General features: G+C 35.8%; 1 protein-coding gene across 9 annotated transcripts in view; it reads left to right on the top strand.

The window, feature by feature from the left end:
* NOL4 (nucleolar protein 4) overlaps nucleotides 1–18,031 on the top strand; it is a 429,971-nt gene extending 411,940 nt beyond the window's left edge. For 6 of the 9 annotated variants that reach the window (XM_060613568.3, XM_060613567.3, XM_060613573.3 and 3 more), the window contains one exon: nucleotides 16,107–18,030. In XM_060613568.3, the coding sequence (XP_060469551.1) occupies nucleotides 16,107–16,300 (194 nt within the window). In that variant the 3' untranslated portion in view covers nucleotides 16,301–18,030. Of the gene's footprint in view, nucleotides 1–16,106 lie in introns of all 9 variants that reach the window. The other 3 variants (XM_060613572.3, XM_060613571.3, XR_009604343.2) reach the window with 2 other exon arrangements.
* The last annotated feature ends 263 nt before the right edge of the window (nucleotides 18,032–18,294 follow it).

Below are 18,294 nucleotides of genomic sequence, written 5' to 3'. Positions count from 1 at the left end.
CTTCGTACAGGTGTGAAGTGTTATCTCATTGTGGTTTTTATTTGTATTTCCCTCATGATGGGTGGTGTTGAGCATCTTTTCATGTGTCTGTTAGCCATCTGGATGTCTTCTTTGGAAAAATGTGTATTCATGTCTTCTGCCCAGTTCTTAACTGGGTGATTTATGAGTGTAGATTTTAAGTCCTTTATTATAGATTAGGGATAATAACCCTTTATTAGATATGTCATTTACAAATATCGTCTCCCATTCCATAGGCTGCCTTTTAGTTTTGTTGATTGATTGTTTGCTTTGTAGAAGCTTTTTATCTTGATCAAGTCCCAATAGTTCATTTTTTGTTTTATTTCCCTGGTCTCCAGAGATGTAGCTAATAAGAAGTTGCCCAACTTATGTCAAAAGAGGTTTCTGTCTGTGACTCCTCTAGGATTTTGATGGTTTCCTGTCTCACATTTAGGTCTTTCATCCACTTGGAATTTATTTTTATGTATGGTATAAGAAAGTGGTCCAGTTTTATTTTTCTGTGTGTTGATGTCAAGTTTTCCCAAAACCATTTGTCGAAGAGACTTTTTTCCACTGGATATTTTTTCCTGCTTTGTTGAAGATTAGTTGACCATATATTTGTGGGTCCATTTCTGGGTTTTCTATTCTGTTCCGCTGATCTATGTGTTTGTGCCAATAGCATACTGTATTTATGACTACAGCTTTTTAATATAACTTCAAGCCCAGAATCATGATGCCTCCAGCTTTGTTTTTCTTTTTCATGATTACTTTGGTGATTCCGGGTCTTTTGTGGTTTCATACAAATTTTAGGACTGTTTGTTCTAGCTCTGTAAAAGATGCTGGTGGAATTTTGATAGGGATTGCTTTAAATGTGTAGATTGTTTGGGGTAGTATAGACATTTTAACAATGTTTGTTCTCCAATCCATGAGCATGGAATTCTTCTCCATTTCTTTGTGTCCTCTTCAATTTCTTTCATAACCTTTCTATACTTTTCAGACTCCAAGTCTTTTACCTCTTTGGTTAGGTTTATTCCTATGTATCTTATAGTTTTGGTACAGTTTTAAATGGGATCAGTTCCTTTTTCTGCTGCTTCATTATTGGTGTATAGAAATTTTGTATCCTGTCAATTTGCTGAATTCATGTATTAGTTCTATCAGGTTTTTTTTTTTTTTGGTGGAGCCTTTTCAAATAGTGCAAGTTTGACTTCTTCCTTGCTGATTTGGATGCCTTCTATTTCATTTTGCTGTCTGATTGCTGAGGCTGAGACTTCCAGTATCATGTTAAACAGTAATGGTGAGAGTGGATATCCCTGTCTTGTTCCCGACCATAGAGGAAAAGCTCTCACTTTTTCCCCATTGAGTATATTAGCTGTGAGTCTTTCACATCTGGCCTTTATGATGTTTAGGTATGTTCCATCTATATTTACTTTGTTGAGGATTTTTATCAAAAATTGGATGTTGTATTTGGTCAAATGCTTTTTCTGCATCTATTGAGAGGATCATAAGGTTCTTCTCCTTTCTTTTATTGATGTGTATATCACGTTGATTGACTTGCAAATATTGAACCACCCCTGAAGCCCAGGAATAAATCCCATTTTGATCATGTTGATTAATTCTGTTGGATTCAATGTGCTAGTATCTTGTTGACAATTTTTGCATCCATGTTCATCTAGATATTGATCTGTAATCCTCTTTTTTAGTGAGGGTCTTTGGTTTTGGAATCGAGGTAATGCTGGCCTTGTAGAATGATTTTGGAAATTTTCCTTCCATTTCTATTTTTTTTGGAACAATTTGAGAAGAATAGGTATTAACTTTTCTTGAAATGCGTGGTAGAGTGGTGCCTGGGTGGCTCAGTCGGTTAAGCATCCAACTTCAGCTCCAGCTACGAACTCCTATCTTGTGGGTTGGAACCCCGCATCAGCTCTGTGTTGACAACTCAGAGCAGGGAGTCTGCTTCAGACTCTGTTTCCCTCTTTCTCTCTGCCTCTCCCCTGCCCACACACACACACTCTGTCTCTCTCTCTCCAATATAAATAAACATTAAAATTTTTTCTTTTAGTGTCTGGGAGAATTTCCCTGGGAATCCATCCAGTCCTGGACTTTTGTTTTTTGGGAATCTTTTGATTACCACTTGAATTTCATTGCTGATTATGGGTCTGTTCAAATTTTGTATTTCTTCCTGTTTCAGTTTTTCTAGTTTGTATGTTTCTAGGAATTTTTCCATTTCTTCTAGATTTCCCAGTTGGCTTATAATTTTTCATTAAAAAAAATTTAATACTCCACTTAGTAGATAGGTGATCCAGACAGAAAATCAATTTTGTTAATGGCTTTAAATGATACATTAGACTGGATGGACCTAACAGATATATAGAATGTTTCTTCTAAAAACTGAATACACATTCTTTTCAAGTACACATGGAGCATTCTCCAGAATAGATCACGTTAGGCCATAAAAAGTCTTAATAATTTTAAGATTAAAATTATACCAACCATCTTTTCTGACCACAGAATTATGAAACTAGAAGTCAAATACAAGGAAAAAAACTTGGAAAAAACCACAGACATGTGGAAGCTAAACAATGTGTTGCTGAACTGCCAATCGTTCAACAAATAAAGTGGAAATCCAAAAATACCTTGAGACAATAAAAGTATAAACACAAAGTTTCAAAATTTTCCGAAGCAAAAGCAGTTCTGAAATAAGATTATAGTGATACAAGCTACCTAAAGAAACAAGAAAATTTCAAATAAATAATCTAACTTTGCACCTAAATGAATTAGAAAAAGAAGAACCAACAAAGCTCAAAGACAGTATAAAGAAGGAAATAATAAAGCTCAGAGCAGAAGTAAGTGAAGTAGAATCTAGGAATAAATCTAATCAGGATGTTTAAGAACTGTACTCTGGAAACATTAAATACTGATAAAAAGAAATTGAAGACAATACAATGGAAAGATATTCCATGCTCATGGATTGGAAGAATGTTGTTAAAACGCCCATACTACCCAAAGCAATCCACAGATTTAATGCAATCCCTGTCAAAATACCAACAGTATTTTACACAGTACTAGAATAAATAGTACTAAAGTCTGTAGGAAACTGCAAAAGACCTCAAATACCCAAAGCAGTCTTGAGAAAGAAGAATAAAGCCAGAGGTATCATGACCCCTGGTTTCAACATATACTACAGCTGTAATAATCAAACCAGTATGCTACTGGCACAAAAACACGTAGGTCAATGGAAAAGGACAGAGAACCCAAAAATAAACCCGTATTTATATGGTCAATTCATGACAAAGCAAGCAAAAATATAAAAGGGGGAAAAGACAGTCCCTTTAATAAATGGTGCTGGCAACACTCAGCAGCTACATGCAAAAGAATGAAACTAGACCACTTTCTCACACCATATACAAAAAATAAACTCAAAATGGGTTAAAGACTTGAGTGTGAGACCACAAACCTTAAAACTCCTAAAAGAAAACAGACTGTAAACTCTTAGTGGTGTTAGCAATATTTTTTGTATGTGTCTTTTCAGTCAAGAGCAACAAAAGCAAAAATAAACAATTAGGACTACATTAAAATAAAAAGGTTTTGCAAAACAAAGGAAACTATCAAGAAAACAAAAGGAAACCTGGTTAGGAGAAGATATTTGCAAATCATATATCCAATAGGGGGTTAATATCCAAAATATATGAAGAACTCCTATAATGCAATTAAAAAAACATCAAACCAATTAAAAATGGCAGAGAACCTGAATAAACATTTTACCAAAGAAGATATACAGGTGGCCAATAGACCCTTGAAAAGATGCTAATGAACTCCAGTCATCAGGGAAATGCAAATCAAAACCACAGTGAATTATCACCTCACACCAGTTTAAATGACCAGTATCGAAAAGACAAGTAAGTTTTGGAGAGGATGTCTAGAAAACAGAACACTTGTGCAGTCACTATGGAAAACAGTATGGAGGGTCCTTGCAAAACTAAAAATAGAACATCATACAATCTAGCAGCTCTACTTGGTGTTTACCAAGGAAAACGAAAACCCTAATTAGAAAATACATTTGCACCCAATATGCTTATTGTAACATTATTTACAGTAGCCAAGATATGGAAGCTACTTAAGTACATATTTATCAACAGATGAATGGATAAAAATGTATATATCCACAATGGATTATTCAGCCATTAAAAAAAATGAAATCTTGGCGATTCATGATAACAACATGAAAAAACCAAGAGGGTATTTTGCTAAGTGAAATAAGACAAACTAATACCATTTGATGTTGCTTGTATGTAAAATCTAAACAAACACACAAACAAAAATATATTCATAATTACAATGAACAAACTGGTGGTTGCTATGAGGGGTGGGGTGAAGAGAAGGGCAAAGTACAAACTTCTCGCTGTAAAACAAGTTAGGGGGATGAAAAGTACGGCATAGGGCAATAGTCAATATTTTACTAACTTTAGTGAAACTGTGGCTATTGTGGTATATTGCAATGTATATAAAGTCCAGGCACTTTGCTGTATACCTAATACTAATATTCTATGTCAGTTATACTCAATTAAAAATTTAACATGTAGGGCCACCGAGGTGGCTCAGTTTGTTAAGTGACCTGACTTCAGCTCAGGTCACTCTCACATTGTTTGTGGGTTCAAGCCTCACGTTGGGCTCTGTGCTAATAGCTCAGAGCCTGCTTCGGATTCTGTGTCCCCCTCTCTCTGCTCCTTCCCCATTCATGCTCTGTCTTCCTATCTCAAAAATAAACATTACAAAAATTAAAAACGTAAATGGACTAGGGGTGCCTGGGTGGCTTAGTCGGTAAAGCGTCAGACTGCAGCTCCGGTCATGATCTCATGGTTCATGAGTTCTAGCCCCATGTCGGGCTCTGTGCTGACAGCCTGGAGCCTGCTTCAGATTCTGTCTCCCTCTTTCTCTGCCCCTCCCCCACTCATGCTCTGTCTCTGTCAAAAATAAATAAAAATATTAAAAAAATTTTTTTAATGTAAATGGACAAAACTCTAATCAAAAGAGTTGCTAATGGGTTAAAAGAAAAAAGATCCCATCTAGATGCTGTCTACAAGAAACTCACTTCAGATAGAAGGATACACATAGACTTAAAGTGAAGGGGATAGAAAAGATATTCTATGCAAATGGAAACCAAAAGAAAGCTGAGGTAGCTGTATTTATACCAGATGAAATATACTTTAAGACAAAGACCATAAAATAACAGACATGTAGGACATTATGTAAGAGTCAATCCAACAAGAGAATGTAACGTGTAAATATTTATGCAACCTACATAGAAACACTTAAATATATAAAGCAAATATTTACAACATATTGTATCAGAGAAGTATGTAGCAGTACAATAATAGTAGAGGTCTTTAATAAAACACTTTCTTCAATGGATAGATTTTCCAGATAAAAAGAATCAATACAGAAAAATTGGCCTTAAATGACCCATTAGACCAGATGGACTTAAACAGACATATACAGAGCATTCCACTCAAGGGCATCAGAATACACATTCTTCAAGTGCACATGGAACATTCTCTGGGGTAGATAATATGTTAGGTCACAAAACAAGTCCTAATAAATAAATTTAAGATATTAAGCATCTTTTATAACCACAATGATATGAAACTAGATATAACTTAAAAGAAAACTGGAAACTTCACAAATATGTAAATATTTAAACAACATGCTGCTAAAAAACCCATGTGTCAAAGAAGAAATCAAAACAGAAAAAAATACCTGGAGACAAATGAAAATATACCAAAACTTATGAGATACAGCAAAAGTAGTCCTAAGAAAAAAGTTACTAGCAATCATGCCTATATCAAGAAACAGGTAGGATCTCCAACAACTTAACTTTATACTTCAAGGAACTATAAAAAGAACAAACAGAGCTTAAAGTTAGTAAAAAGAAGAAATAAATACTAGAGCAGAAATAAGAGAAATAGAAAGTAAAAAGACAATAGAAAAGACCAATGAAGCTAAGCTCTTTTTTAAAAGATAAAATTGATAAACCTTAGACTTAACAAACAAAAAAAAATCAGTAATGAGAAAGGAAATATAACTGATACCTCAGAAATACAAAGGATAAGAAAATGAACAATTACATGCCAACAATTTGGACAACCTTAGAAGAAATATATAAATTCCTAGAAACTTACAACCTACCAAAACTGATTCATGAAGGAATAGGAATCTGAACAGACCAATTACTAAGGAGTTATCAGTAAGAAGACTGAATCAGCAATCAAAAAACCCAACAAATAAAAGTCTTCACATGGGAATTCTATAAATATTTAAAGAACTAACACCAATCCTTCTCAGACTTCTGCAATATATATGTAATTGTATATATTCCATCATATATATATATTATACATGTATGTATATATGTATATATATATACTATACATATGTATGATATACGTATGTATGTATATATAATATATATGTATGTATATATGTATATATGTATGTGTATATATATGTATGTATATATATAATATATATATATAAGATGGAATATATACAATTCCATATATATATACAATTCCAAATATATATAATATATATATGTCTTATTTCCATAAGACCAGCATTACCCTGATACCAGATGAGACTCTTCATAATCTCAACTACCCAAGCTGATAATTAACAGACCTGGTTTCCAATAATTCAAGAAGGATGTTTGAGTCTGCTGGCATTTTGTCATTGTTTCTGGTATTGCTTTTTAAATCCTTTATGGACTGATGGCCATTTATGAAAGATGCTGAGAATCAGAGGAAATCACCACTATCCAAATAGAAGAATTATCAGGACATGTAATTAGCCAGGATCAAATTGAGGCTCAATGGAAGAACCAACAGACACCACCTCAATATAATATTATATTAAGGCCTTTTTAAAGTCTCTTGAACAGTTTTAAATATAAATTAATTTTGTAATAAAAATAATACCCCCAGCCTGATCCCCACTTGGCCCTAGCCAGCACCTCCCATTGTCCCCACACACCATGTCCTGCCCTTCTCTACACCTTTGCTTCTTCTTTCTGTGGAGACATTTGTTTGTTCTTCCCTGCCCAACTGCTCTTATCTCCTCTGATCTGATACAGCATAAATAACCAGAAGCCATCCATAGTTTTGTCAAGCTAGTGAACCTGTCTGGAACTCAGTTTCCCCAACTGTAAGATGGGAGCCAGTCATCCTGCTCTGAGTCCCCATTGGACCATTGAGAGGCTTCAAGGGGGACCATAGGAGTCCCTAATGAAGAGAGGTTCCAGGAGGTAGTGTCATTGCTTACCCCTCACCACCACAGTCCTTACTGCCCCTTCATTTCCTCTCAGCCCCCGCAGCCCTCACCTGTACTAACAGATTTGGTCTTCATTAAACACAGTTTCATTACAATTAAAAAATTATTTATCTCTCCCACCCTCTTCCCAGAGCACTAATCAAGAACTCTGGGAAGGTTCACAATGAACGGGACTCAAAGATCCATGGTTATTTCTCCCCCACCTTCCTAAACTGTAAGGTCTCTATCTACTTCAGCTCTAAGCCAAACAAATCATTTAGGTGTGGCCATATATGTTTTTTGTCTTTAAAAAGTCTTCCTTGTGAACATTATTGCTTTGCCTTTAAATAAATTATAACATGTTTATGTTTTATCAGAATCAGATACATTTGACTAATTCTTTATCATATGATCCACCAATTCCACTTCTGGGGATTTATCCAGAAAAAAAAACACAAGTATTAATTCAAAAAGATGTCTTCACCATGTTCATTGTAGCATTATTTACAATAGCCAAGACATGAAAACCAACCAAAGTGTTCACTGATGAATGAATAGGTCAAGAAAATGTAGTGTATGTGCACATATATACATGCACACATGTAATAGAATGTTATTCGTATGTGGAATCAAAAAAAAAAAAAAAAAACCCTGGAACTCATAGAGAACAGGCTGTGGGAATGGGGGTAAACAAAATGGGTGAAGGGAGGGTAAAAAACACAAACTGCTGGTTAAAAATAGGCATGGGGAGGTACAACATGGCAATTATTGTTAATAATACTGGATTATATATTTGAAACTTGCTGAGAGTAAATCTTTAAAATCTGGGCACTTGGGTAGCTCAGTCAGTTAAACTTCTGACTTCAGCTCAGGTCATGGTCTCACAGTTTGTGGGTTTGAGCCCCACATAGCTCTGCGCTGGGGTGCATAGCCTGCATGGGATTCTCTCGCTCTGCCTCTCTCTCTTCCCTTTCTCTACTTGCATGCTGTCTCTCTCAAATAAATAAACTTTAAAAAGCTTAATAAAAATTAATAAAATCACATCATAAAAATAATTTCCAACTATATGTGGTGATCGATGTTAGATTTACGGTGGTTAATACATACAAATACTGACTCATGTATACCTGAAACTAATTTTATACGTCAGTTGTATCCTAATTTTAAAATTATGTAAATTTACTTCCTTTTTAATGAAGTATGCCTCTTGACCTCTAACTGAAATATTTACTGTCTGGCTGTTTGTATTAAAAGTTTTCCAAACACTTTTTTATTTATTTTTTTTGTTTAAAAAAAATTAATGTTTATTTTTGAGAGAGAGAGAGAGAGAAGGGGAAACACAGAATATGAAGCAGGCTTCAGGCTCTGAGCTGGCAGCGCAGAGCCCTATGTCGGCTTGGGCTTGAACTCACAAACCCTGAGATCATGAACTGAGCTGAAGTTGGACACTTAACGGACTGAGCCCCCCAGGCTCCCCTCCAAACCCTTTTTTAAGCATAAATCTGAAAATGTCACTCTATTATTTAAAACTTGTAAATGGCCAATTATCCAAACAATTCAGAGTTCATAACACGGTAGTGGAGAAGGGAAAAGAGAAGTTTGCATGTAGCCAGGACCAATTTTATGCCCGATTCAGGACTCATCTACTGAGATTATGTTTTTCACAATTTTGGATGATGACTTTTATGCTAATAAAAATATCCCCATATCAGAGGTAACCCTGTTTGAATAAGCTACATTAAATCCACTGTGTTCTATATCTAACTAGTTTTAGCAATAATTGGGTGTTACAAGTGACATCACTCATTCTCCATTTCTTTAGTGTTGGCTATAGAAATATCTGAAACTTCTCATTCATTTATTACACAAATATTTATTGAGCCTTATTTTGTGCCATGTACCATCACAGTCCCTAGCACAGTAGTAAGCCACAAAGGGTGACTGCCTTCATGGGCCTAGCCTCTGGCCCCCAGTATATGTAAAAAACATGGTTATCCAAGTCTTTTAAAAAGAACTCACTCTGCAAAACAAATTAAAAATTTGTCCTATATTGGGGTCTCTATTATTATTGGGGTCTCTATTATTTGAGTATAATTAACATTAAAATAAGGCCACAAAAGTGAATCTAATTTTAAAAAGGACCAAAAATGCATCATAGATAGGGGTATTCAATTGATAGTTTAAAAAATACAGACTTCAACAACATATTAGCAAACTGCATTCAAAAATTCATTAAAATGATCATTCACCATGATCAAGTGGGATTTATTCTGGGGGAAGCAAGGATGGTTCAATATTTACAAATTCATCAGTGTAATACATCACATTGTATGAAGGCTAAAATCACGATCCTCTCAAGATGCAGAAAACACATTTGACAAAATTGGACATCTGTTCATGATAACAACTCTCAAAGTGGGTTTACAGGGAACATGACTCAACATAATGGCCATATATGACAACCCCCAACATCATACCAGTGGTGAAAAACAGAGCATTTTTTCCTAAGATCAGGAACAAGATAAGGATGTGTGCTCTCACCACTTTTACTCAACATAGTACTACAAGTTCTAGATTCAGGAATCAGACAAGAAAAGTTATTCAAATTGGTAAGAAAGAAGTTAAACTATTTGTGGATGACATGATCCTAAACATAGATCCTAAACATAAGGACTCTACCAAAAATCTACTAGAAGTAATAAATTAAGTCAGTGAAATTTCAGGGTACACAATTAATATAAGGAAATAAATTGTTTTATATACACTGATAATATAGCAGAAAGAGAAATTAAGAAAGCAGTTCCACTTATAATTGCATCAAAAAGAATAAAATACCCAGAAATAAACTTAACTGAGGAGGTAAAAGATTGCACTCAGCAACTATAAAACATTGATTAAATAAATCACAGATATACCATGATCATGGGTTGGAACAATTAATATCGTTAAAATACCCATGCTACCCATAGCCATTTACCCATTTAATGTGATCCTTATAAAAATACCAACAGTATTTTTCACAGAACTAGAACAAATAATACTAACGTTTGTAGGGAACCACAAAAGACTTCAAATACCCAAAGCAATCTTGAGCAAAAAGAACAAAGCCAGGGGTATCACATTCTCAGATTTCAAGTTCTACTACAAAGTTGTAGTAATAGAACCAGTATGCTACTGGCACAAACACAGGCACATAGATCAATGAAAGAGGAGAGAGAGCCCTGAAATAAATCCACCCTTCTATGGTCAATTAGTCCATGACAAAGGAAGCAAGAATTTACAATGGGGAAAAGCAGTCTCTTCAATAAATGGTGCTGGGAAAACTGGACAGCTACATGCAAAAGAAGTAAATTGGACCACTTTTTCATACCATACACAAAAATAAATTCAAAATGGGTTAAAGACCTAAACTTGATACGTGAAACCATAAAACTCCTAGAAGAAAATATAAGCAATAATCTCTTTGACATTGGCCTTAGCAACATTTTTCCATATATGTTTCCTCAGGCAAGGGAAACAAAAGCAAAAATAAACTATTAGGAATACAGGAAAATAAAAGGCTTTTGTGCAGCAAAGGAAACAATCAACAAACCAAAAAGGCAACCTAGTGATTAAGATATATGCAAATGCTATGTCCAATAAGGGATTAATATCCAAAATATGTAAAGAACTTATACAACTCAACACCAACACACGCCAAACAATCCGAATAATTAGTGGGCAGAGGACCTGAATAGACATTTCTCCAAAGACATACAAATGGCCAATAAATACATGAAAAATTGCTCAGTGTCACTAATCTTTAGGAAAATGCAAATCAAACCCGTAATGAGATCACAACTGTCAGAATGTCCAGAATAACAAAGACAAAAACAGCAATTGTTAGTAAAGATGAAGAAATCCTTGTGCATTGTTGATGGGAATGTAATTTGATATAGCCACTATGGAAAATGTTATGGAGCTTCCTTAAAAAGTTAAAAATAGTGGGGCGCCTGGGTGGCGCAGTCGGTTAAGCGGCCGACTTCAGCCAGGTCACGATCTCGCGGTCTGTGAGTTCGAGCCCCGCGTCAGGCTCTGGGCTGATGGCTCGGAGCCTGGAGCCTGTTTCCGATTCTGTGTCTCTCTCTCTCTCTGACCCTCCCCCGTTCATGCTCTGTCTCTCTCTGTCCCAAAAATAAAAATAAAAAACGTTGAAAAAAAAAAAAAAGTTAAAAATAGAAATGCCATATGTTCCAGTAATTCACCCACTTGGTATTTACCGAAAGAAAATACATCACCAACTTGAAAAAGATATATACCTCTAAGTTTACTGCAGCATTAACAATAGCCAAGATATGGAAGCAACCTAAGTGTCCATCAGTAGAGGAATGGATTAAGAATGGTGAGTGTGTGTGTGTGTGTGTGTGTGTGTGTGTGTGTGTGTAATGGACTAATAACCATAAAAAAAATGAGATCTTGCCATTTGAGACAACATGGATAGATCTGACCTAGAGGGTATTATGTTAAGTGAAATAAGAGAAAGTCAAGTACCATATGATATCACTTATTTGTCAAACCTACAAAAACAAAACAAATAGGGGCACCCGGGTGGCTCAGTCAGTTGAGCATCCGACTTCAGCTCAGGTCATGATCTCGCAGTTGGCGAGTTCGAGCCCCATGTCGGGCTCTGTGCTGACAGCCCAGAACCTGGAGCCTGCTTCTGATTCGGTGTCTCCCTCTCTCTCTGCCTCTCCCCCGGTCATGCTCTCTCTCGGTCTCAAAAATAAAGATAAACATTAAAAAACAAAAACAAATGCAGAAACAGACCCATAAATACAGAGAACTAATGATTGCTAGAAGCATGGGAAATAGAAAAATGGAATAGAGTAGAAGTAGAGTAGAAGATTCCAGTTATGGAATGAATAAGCTACAGGGAAGAAAGGTACAGCTTACTGAATATAGTCAATGGAATTGTAATAGTTTCTATGGTGATGATGGTACCTACACTTACAGTAAACAGAGCATAACATATAGAGTTGTTGAATCACTATGTTGTACACCTGAAACTAATATAGCATTGTCAAGTATATTTTAATTTAAAAATATTTTTAAAATATTAAATATGAATTTTTGATATATATTTTCATTTAATTAGAATTTATTTGTAACTTAAATATGCCCCCAAACCTTAAAAAAATAATTCAAAGATTGGTTTAAGTGGGTCTTAATTTTTTTTTAATATCTTTTTTTAACGTTTATTTATTATTGAGAGACGGAGACAGAGCATGAGCATGGGAGGGGCAGAGAGAGGAGGAGACACAGAATCCAAAGCAGGCTCCAGGCTCTGAGCTGTCACCACAGAGCCCGACACAGGATGAGAACTCACAAACTTCGAGATCATGACCTGAGTCCAAGTCAGATGCTTAACGGACTGAGCTACGCAGGCACCCCATGGGTCTTAATTTTTCTAACATTGCATGTTAACCTGAAATGTATCTATCTCTTCCTCAGATTTTCAGAGTGAACATAAAGTAGGTCTGCATCATTTTGTTAAAATGTGGGTGCTTATTTTAAAATGACTTTGTCGAGTTTTCTGATTATTTCCTTTCACACTTGATATTCAAATCATTTTCTCTTGAGGTATCTATTGTGTCATTATTTGTGTTTGTTTCGTTAACAGGTCCCACTCTTCCAGAACCATACTTTTTATTGGCTTTGTGATTTAAGCAAATCTCCAAGAATATTTTCCTGGACTTCATTCAATTCAACATCTTCATAAATTTTGAGCTTTTACTTTACATTGATTGTTGTTTGGGTTAAGCTAAGCCAGTCAAGTATGACATTGTCTGAATGAGGCAGATAAGAATACTAATGACAAGGAAAGGGCTGGTTGAGTAGATACTAGTTATGTAATTTGATCATTTGTGAGTATTTTAATTTTTTTGCTTTCCTACTCAACCTCTTAACTTTGAGGATTTAAATAATAGCAAAAATAATTCCTTCTAGTTTTTATGTATAATACTTAATCCTGATCCTGTAAATGGAAAAGAAACCAAGAGAAGTCAACTTTGTTCCAGAAAAATAACAAAGGTGTGAATGGCTTCTGTATTACTGAGCTATCTAGAATTTGCCTATGTTGGGGCACCTGGGTGGCTCAGTCAGTTAAGCATCCAGCTTCAGCTCAGGTTGTGATCTCACGGTTTAGGAGTTCAAGCCCCACATCAGGCTCTATGCTGACAGCTTGGATCCTGGAGCCTGCTTTGGATTCTGTGTCTCCCTCTCTGCCTCTCCCCCACTCACACCCTGTCTCTCTCGCTCTCAAAACTAAATAAACATTAAATTTTTTTTTTAAAAAAGAATTTGCCTATGTTAATAATCATCTGAAAGAAAGTGAAAGCCACGTCTTGGTTTAGTAACCATACTTCTCAGCCAGAAGTAGAGAATTATCTGTAAACAGCAGTGTTAGAATAAAATCACAGTATCTTTTACCCCAAGAGGAACTGGAGCCCTACCTAGCCCCCTCCTTTCTCAATTGCAGTTAAAGGGGTCAATCACCAACTTGGCCTGTCAGCAAGAACATCACAAAATATTACACCTTCTAATAAAATGATAATCAACCACATGCCAAATATCTGCATAACTGAGGAAAATCCTTTCTATTTTCTTTTGTAATGATTCTTACCAGGATTCTTAAATATTAAAGGAACAAAACCCCCAGATTTAAAGTTGGCTCATCTATAGACCTGAACACATTATGTCATGGGATTTTTTTTTTTTATGTTTATTTTCAAGAGGCAGAGAGAGAGAGAGAGAGAGAGAGAGAGAAAGAGAGAAAGCACACAAGCTGGGTTGAGCAGAGGGAGAGGGAGACACAGAACCAGAAGCAGGTTCCAGGTTCTGAGCTAGCAGCACAGAACCCCATGCGGGGCTCGATCCCACCAGCCGTGGGATCATGACCTGAGCCGAAGTTGAACACCCAACCGACTGAGCCACCTAGGCTCCCCCTTTAATTTCTTAAATGTCACATTAGTTTCTTAATCCACGCAGAACTTTCCGGAAAAAACCTGGTTGCTATGACTAATTTGCTTGAATGCTTGTTCACTAATTCCCGTTTGCAAGGGTGACATCCCTACATCTCTCCTTTTCAGCTTGCTATGTCACACTCATGATTTTGTAAAAAGCACGACAAATGGAGGCTAACTCCTGCTAGAAAACCAAGGCTTTGAAAGGCCGTGGCAGAAGTGGAAATACGTCTCTCTCAAATGTTAGAGTTCTTATGTGCAAGTCTTGTCTCTGTCCTAATTAAATTACAAGTAAAGCTGTTTCTGTCTCATGGGACATCTGCCTCCTCGCTGACAGGAGCCCTCTTTTCCCTCCAGGGTAGAGGGTGGAGGAGGTTGGGTCTTGACCTGTCTCCACCAGGCCTCAAGAAGAACTAACAGGATAAAATAACATCCCTCATTTCAGTTCATGAAATGAATACCATTATCTGAAAAGTTATGTTTAGGAGAAATCCGTGAAAATATCCTCAAGGTAGGGCATCACTACAGTTTTGAGCATGCCTTTAGCTATGTTGACAGTGAGACTTATTCAAGGATTTTAAATGTATTGCTCATCGCAAATGTAGTAATTATAGCAATTGCTTAATGAAAGGTAAGAATTATAACAATGAACATTTTGGTATATAATAAAACCTTAATAATCTAAGAATAATGGATGCAAAGCATCTTAAAAATCTTTAACTCAGGGGCCCCTGGGTGGCTCAGTTAAGCATCTGACTCTTGGTTTCGGCTCAGGTCATGATCTTGGGGTTTGTGAGTTTGAGCCCCAGACTGGGCGCCCCACTGACAGCCTGGAGCCTGCCTGGGATGCTCTCTCTTCCTCTCTCTCTGCCCCTCCTTCACTCTCTGTCTCTCAAAATAAATAAACTTAAAAAAATTTTTAACTCTTCTATGTTAAATAAATTGTTTTAAAGTAAAGATTTATAAAAAACAAATAAAAATTTATAAAATGTTGTCAAAAGGCAGACCTATCTGATTTGGTTTAATTATATGTAATAAAAAAAATCTTTTGACATCTAAATGTTTTATGTAAATATAGAAGCAGCTTTAGCAAGACCTAAAGCAGTATTCCAAGTCTAGTTTCTTTGCAAAATTGTACTGATCAGTTACTTGCTGTACACTTCTAAAAGAAACTTTAGTATTGAAAAATACCAGACTGATTTATACTAATACCCATTTTTCAAAAAAATAAAAAAGATTTTGCCTATGTTAATAATCAACCTGATGGAAGAAAAAGCATTCACCTGAAATGAAAAACAAAATATGCAACTCACTTACTGTATCACTTAAAAGTTGAACTCCCCTGTCCAAAATTTCCTTTCTTCTAAATAAAGCGTTTGTAATCTGGAGTCATTAGCATCACAATCTAGGATATTTCCATGTCAGAATTGGTGGGACCTAAAATCATTTGTTCACCAATGGCACAAATTCAAAGCATTCGTAATTCCCAACTTTTGACACAACTGCAGAGAAACTTAATACTACGTGTGTAAGATAGACTTAAAATCGATTTTTCCAAAAAGCACGTGTTGGGAGGTCTTCACCGTGTTTCCACAATGAGAGGTGATTGCCCGGACAAGGAGTCCTACTCAGCCACTCATTTCACATCAGGTTGCTTTTTGTTATTTCTGTGAACGGATGTATTTGATTAAAGGTATCAGTGGCTTCTCACAGAAGAGTAAGTGAATCAAGTCAACAGTTTAGTGCTCGTGTTCAAAGTACCGGAACAGAAATTGTTCCTGTTAATTTTGTGATTATTTTTTCTAGGACCCACCGATCTCAGCATGAAGAGGCAGTTGGCGACTAGCTCAGGATCCTCCAGCAGTTCAAGCTCCAGACCCCAGCTGAGTCCAACCGAAATCAATGCCGTGAGACAGCTCGTTGCAGGATATCGAGAATCAGCTGCATTTTTATTGCGTTCTGCAGATGAACTGGAAAATCTTATTTTACAACAGAACTGAGTCAAATGACGATCCTATTCACTGAGGTCTAAATTTGCAGTTTCCACTAATGACATTTTGATTTCCCAGCAGAGATGCTTCTGGTCTTACTGCACAGTCTTAAGAGAAATACTTCCATTATGCCACATTGTCCTTGATCCATAAAGTGATGTATTAAGGTGCTTCAAAGGAAGTCTGACCTCTGAAGTACTTGAGATACAGTAATGTGTCCAGCTCACTGCTTTTTGTTTTAGTTTGTCAGCATAAATATCAGGGGCAAATAAAGGCTGTATATTCCTAATTCAAGGATAAAACAGAAGAAACGTGTGGTATTAATAGTTCAAGATTCAACTGAAATATTAGTGGAATCTGCTACTGACTTACTGAACTGAAAGTTGCAGTATCTGGCAAAAAAAACAAAAAACAAAAGCCAAATTTCTTGTTGCTACAGGATATAACAACAATGAGACGGATCTTGTATTTTAAAAAAATATATATGTAGTTTTTATAAAAAGAAAACTTGTTTTTCATTCAAAATGGTCATTTTTACTTTGGTAACTTTTTCATAGGTCCTAAAAAAAACTGTTTTGAAAAACTACTGTAAGTACCTTTTCCACATCCCTTTGCCTTCTCCTCTTTCCAAATTCTTTCTACAAAAATAACGATGCTGGAAAACAAATCCTTGCTACGTTCTTTAAATCGTCACATCAGGAAGTACTTCCAAGAGAAGCCTGCGTTTCTGCACCCGTGCTCATCAACCCACTCAACATTGCAGTTGCGCCATAGCAGTTTTCATCACAGAATTTTTTAATATTAAAAAAGACATATCATTGAAAAAAAAAAAATATCACACCTTGGTTCCTTACAGCTGCTTGCCCGGGATTGACGCTGCTGTCTTATAGGCATGCCTCCAGCAGCAATGGGATGTAGATGGCTGAATGTTAAGAGGTTGCAAGTGACAATCTGAAAATGTGCACTCATGTGGTTTTTCTTTCTCGGTTTCAGAAATCGTTTCCAAAAAAAGACCGTTCCCCTCTCCTGATAGGATTTGTATAATTTACAATTCTAGGTGAAAATGATGTAAAGAACTCTCAGTGGATGCAGCTGCAACTTTAAATGAACTGCCCCGTCCTATCCAACCCCCCCCCCACTTTGTCCTTCTTTCTTATTTTATAGTGTTGGATACACATGAATGGTGTTTTCTTTGTGCACTGAGGCAAGCTTATTTTTAAAATATTTAGGGAGGAGTACATCTGTTTATGCTTCTTGTACGATTCTTTTTCTGTTGTTTAGCTTTGGTTGGATTACAGATTCTCTGTGCATTCCTGGATTTGCCTTATTTCATGTAGAACTTATGTCATTCCATTTTTGGTAATGAGTTTAAGGCATCAGTGATATTTCTTATCTACTTGTTACATATAGTTTTTCAAGTAATGACTGTGATTGTGACCAAGTAATGTGCACTTTTTCTTGTAACTGTGGACATTGCTATGCTTTTTTCTTCTAGTGTTTCTAGAATTACTGTTCCTTACAGTTACGTAAGCAAAACAAACAAAAAAACAAACAAAAAAAAAAGAACTTTTGTGATACTGTTGGTGAATATAATGTGAAAATCTTATTGAAATATGAGTATTTTGGAAATACATAGATGCACAAACATCTTTTAAGGTGTGGATTTAGAGTTTGCTTATTTAAATGAAAATTCAAAAATCGAGGGCTGGTATAATTTTCTCTGTTTTGTTTGGTTTAATAAACAGATTTCTGTGTTAAAACAATGATTGTGAAAAATTATAAACTTTCGAATGATACAATACTTAGCTTTTAGCAGTTTGCCTCTAAAATATGCAATGCTATTTTGTACCTAACATTCAGCACAAAAAGGACAGTTTAGCCTTTTAAGATTATCCCCAAACCCCCTTGAGTCTCAACATAGTCTAATAAAGAATTTATTCTAAGACAGGGTAAAGCAAATTAGCAAACCAAGAATATTTCACTTGATCATTTAAAACTAAAAT

This window comes from Panthera onca, chromosome D3 (genome assembly GCF_046562875.1).
Source record: "Panthera onca isolate mPanOnc1 chromosome D3, mPanOnc1 haplotype 2, whole genome shotgun sequence".
NCBI lineage: Eukaryota > Metazoa > Chordata > Mammalia > Carnivora > Felidae > Panthera > Panthera onca.
The sequence above is the reverse complement of the archived record's forward strand: the minus strand, read 5'-3'. Positions and strand labels throughout refer to the sequence as shown.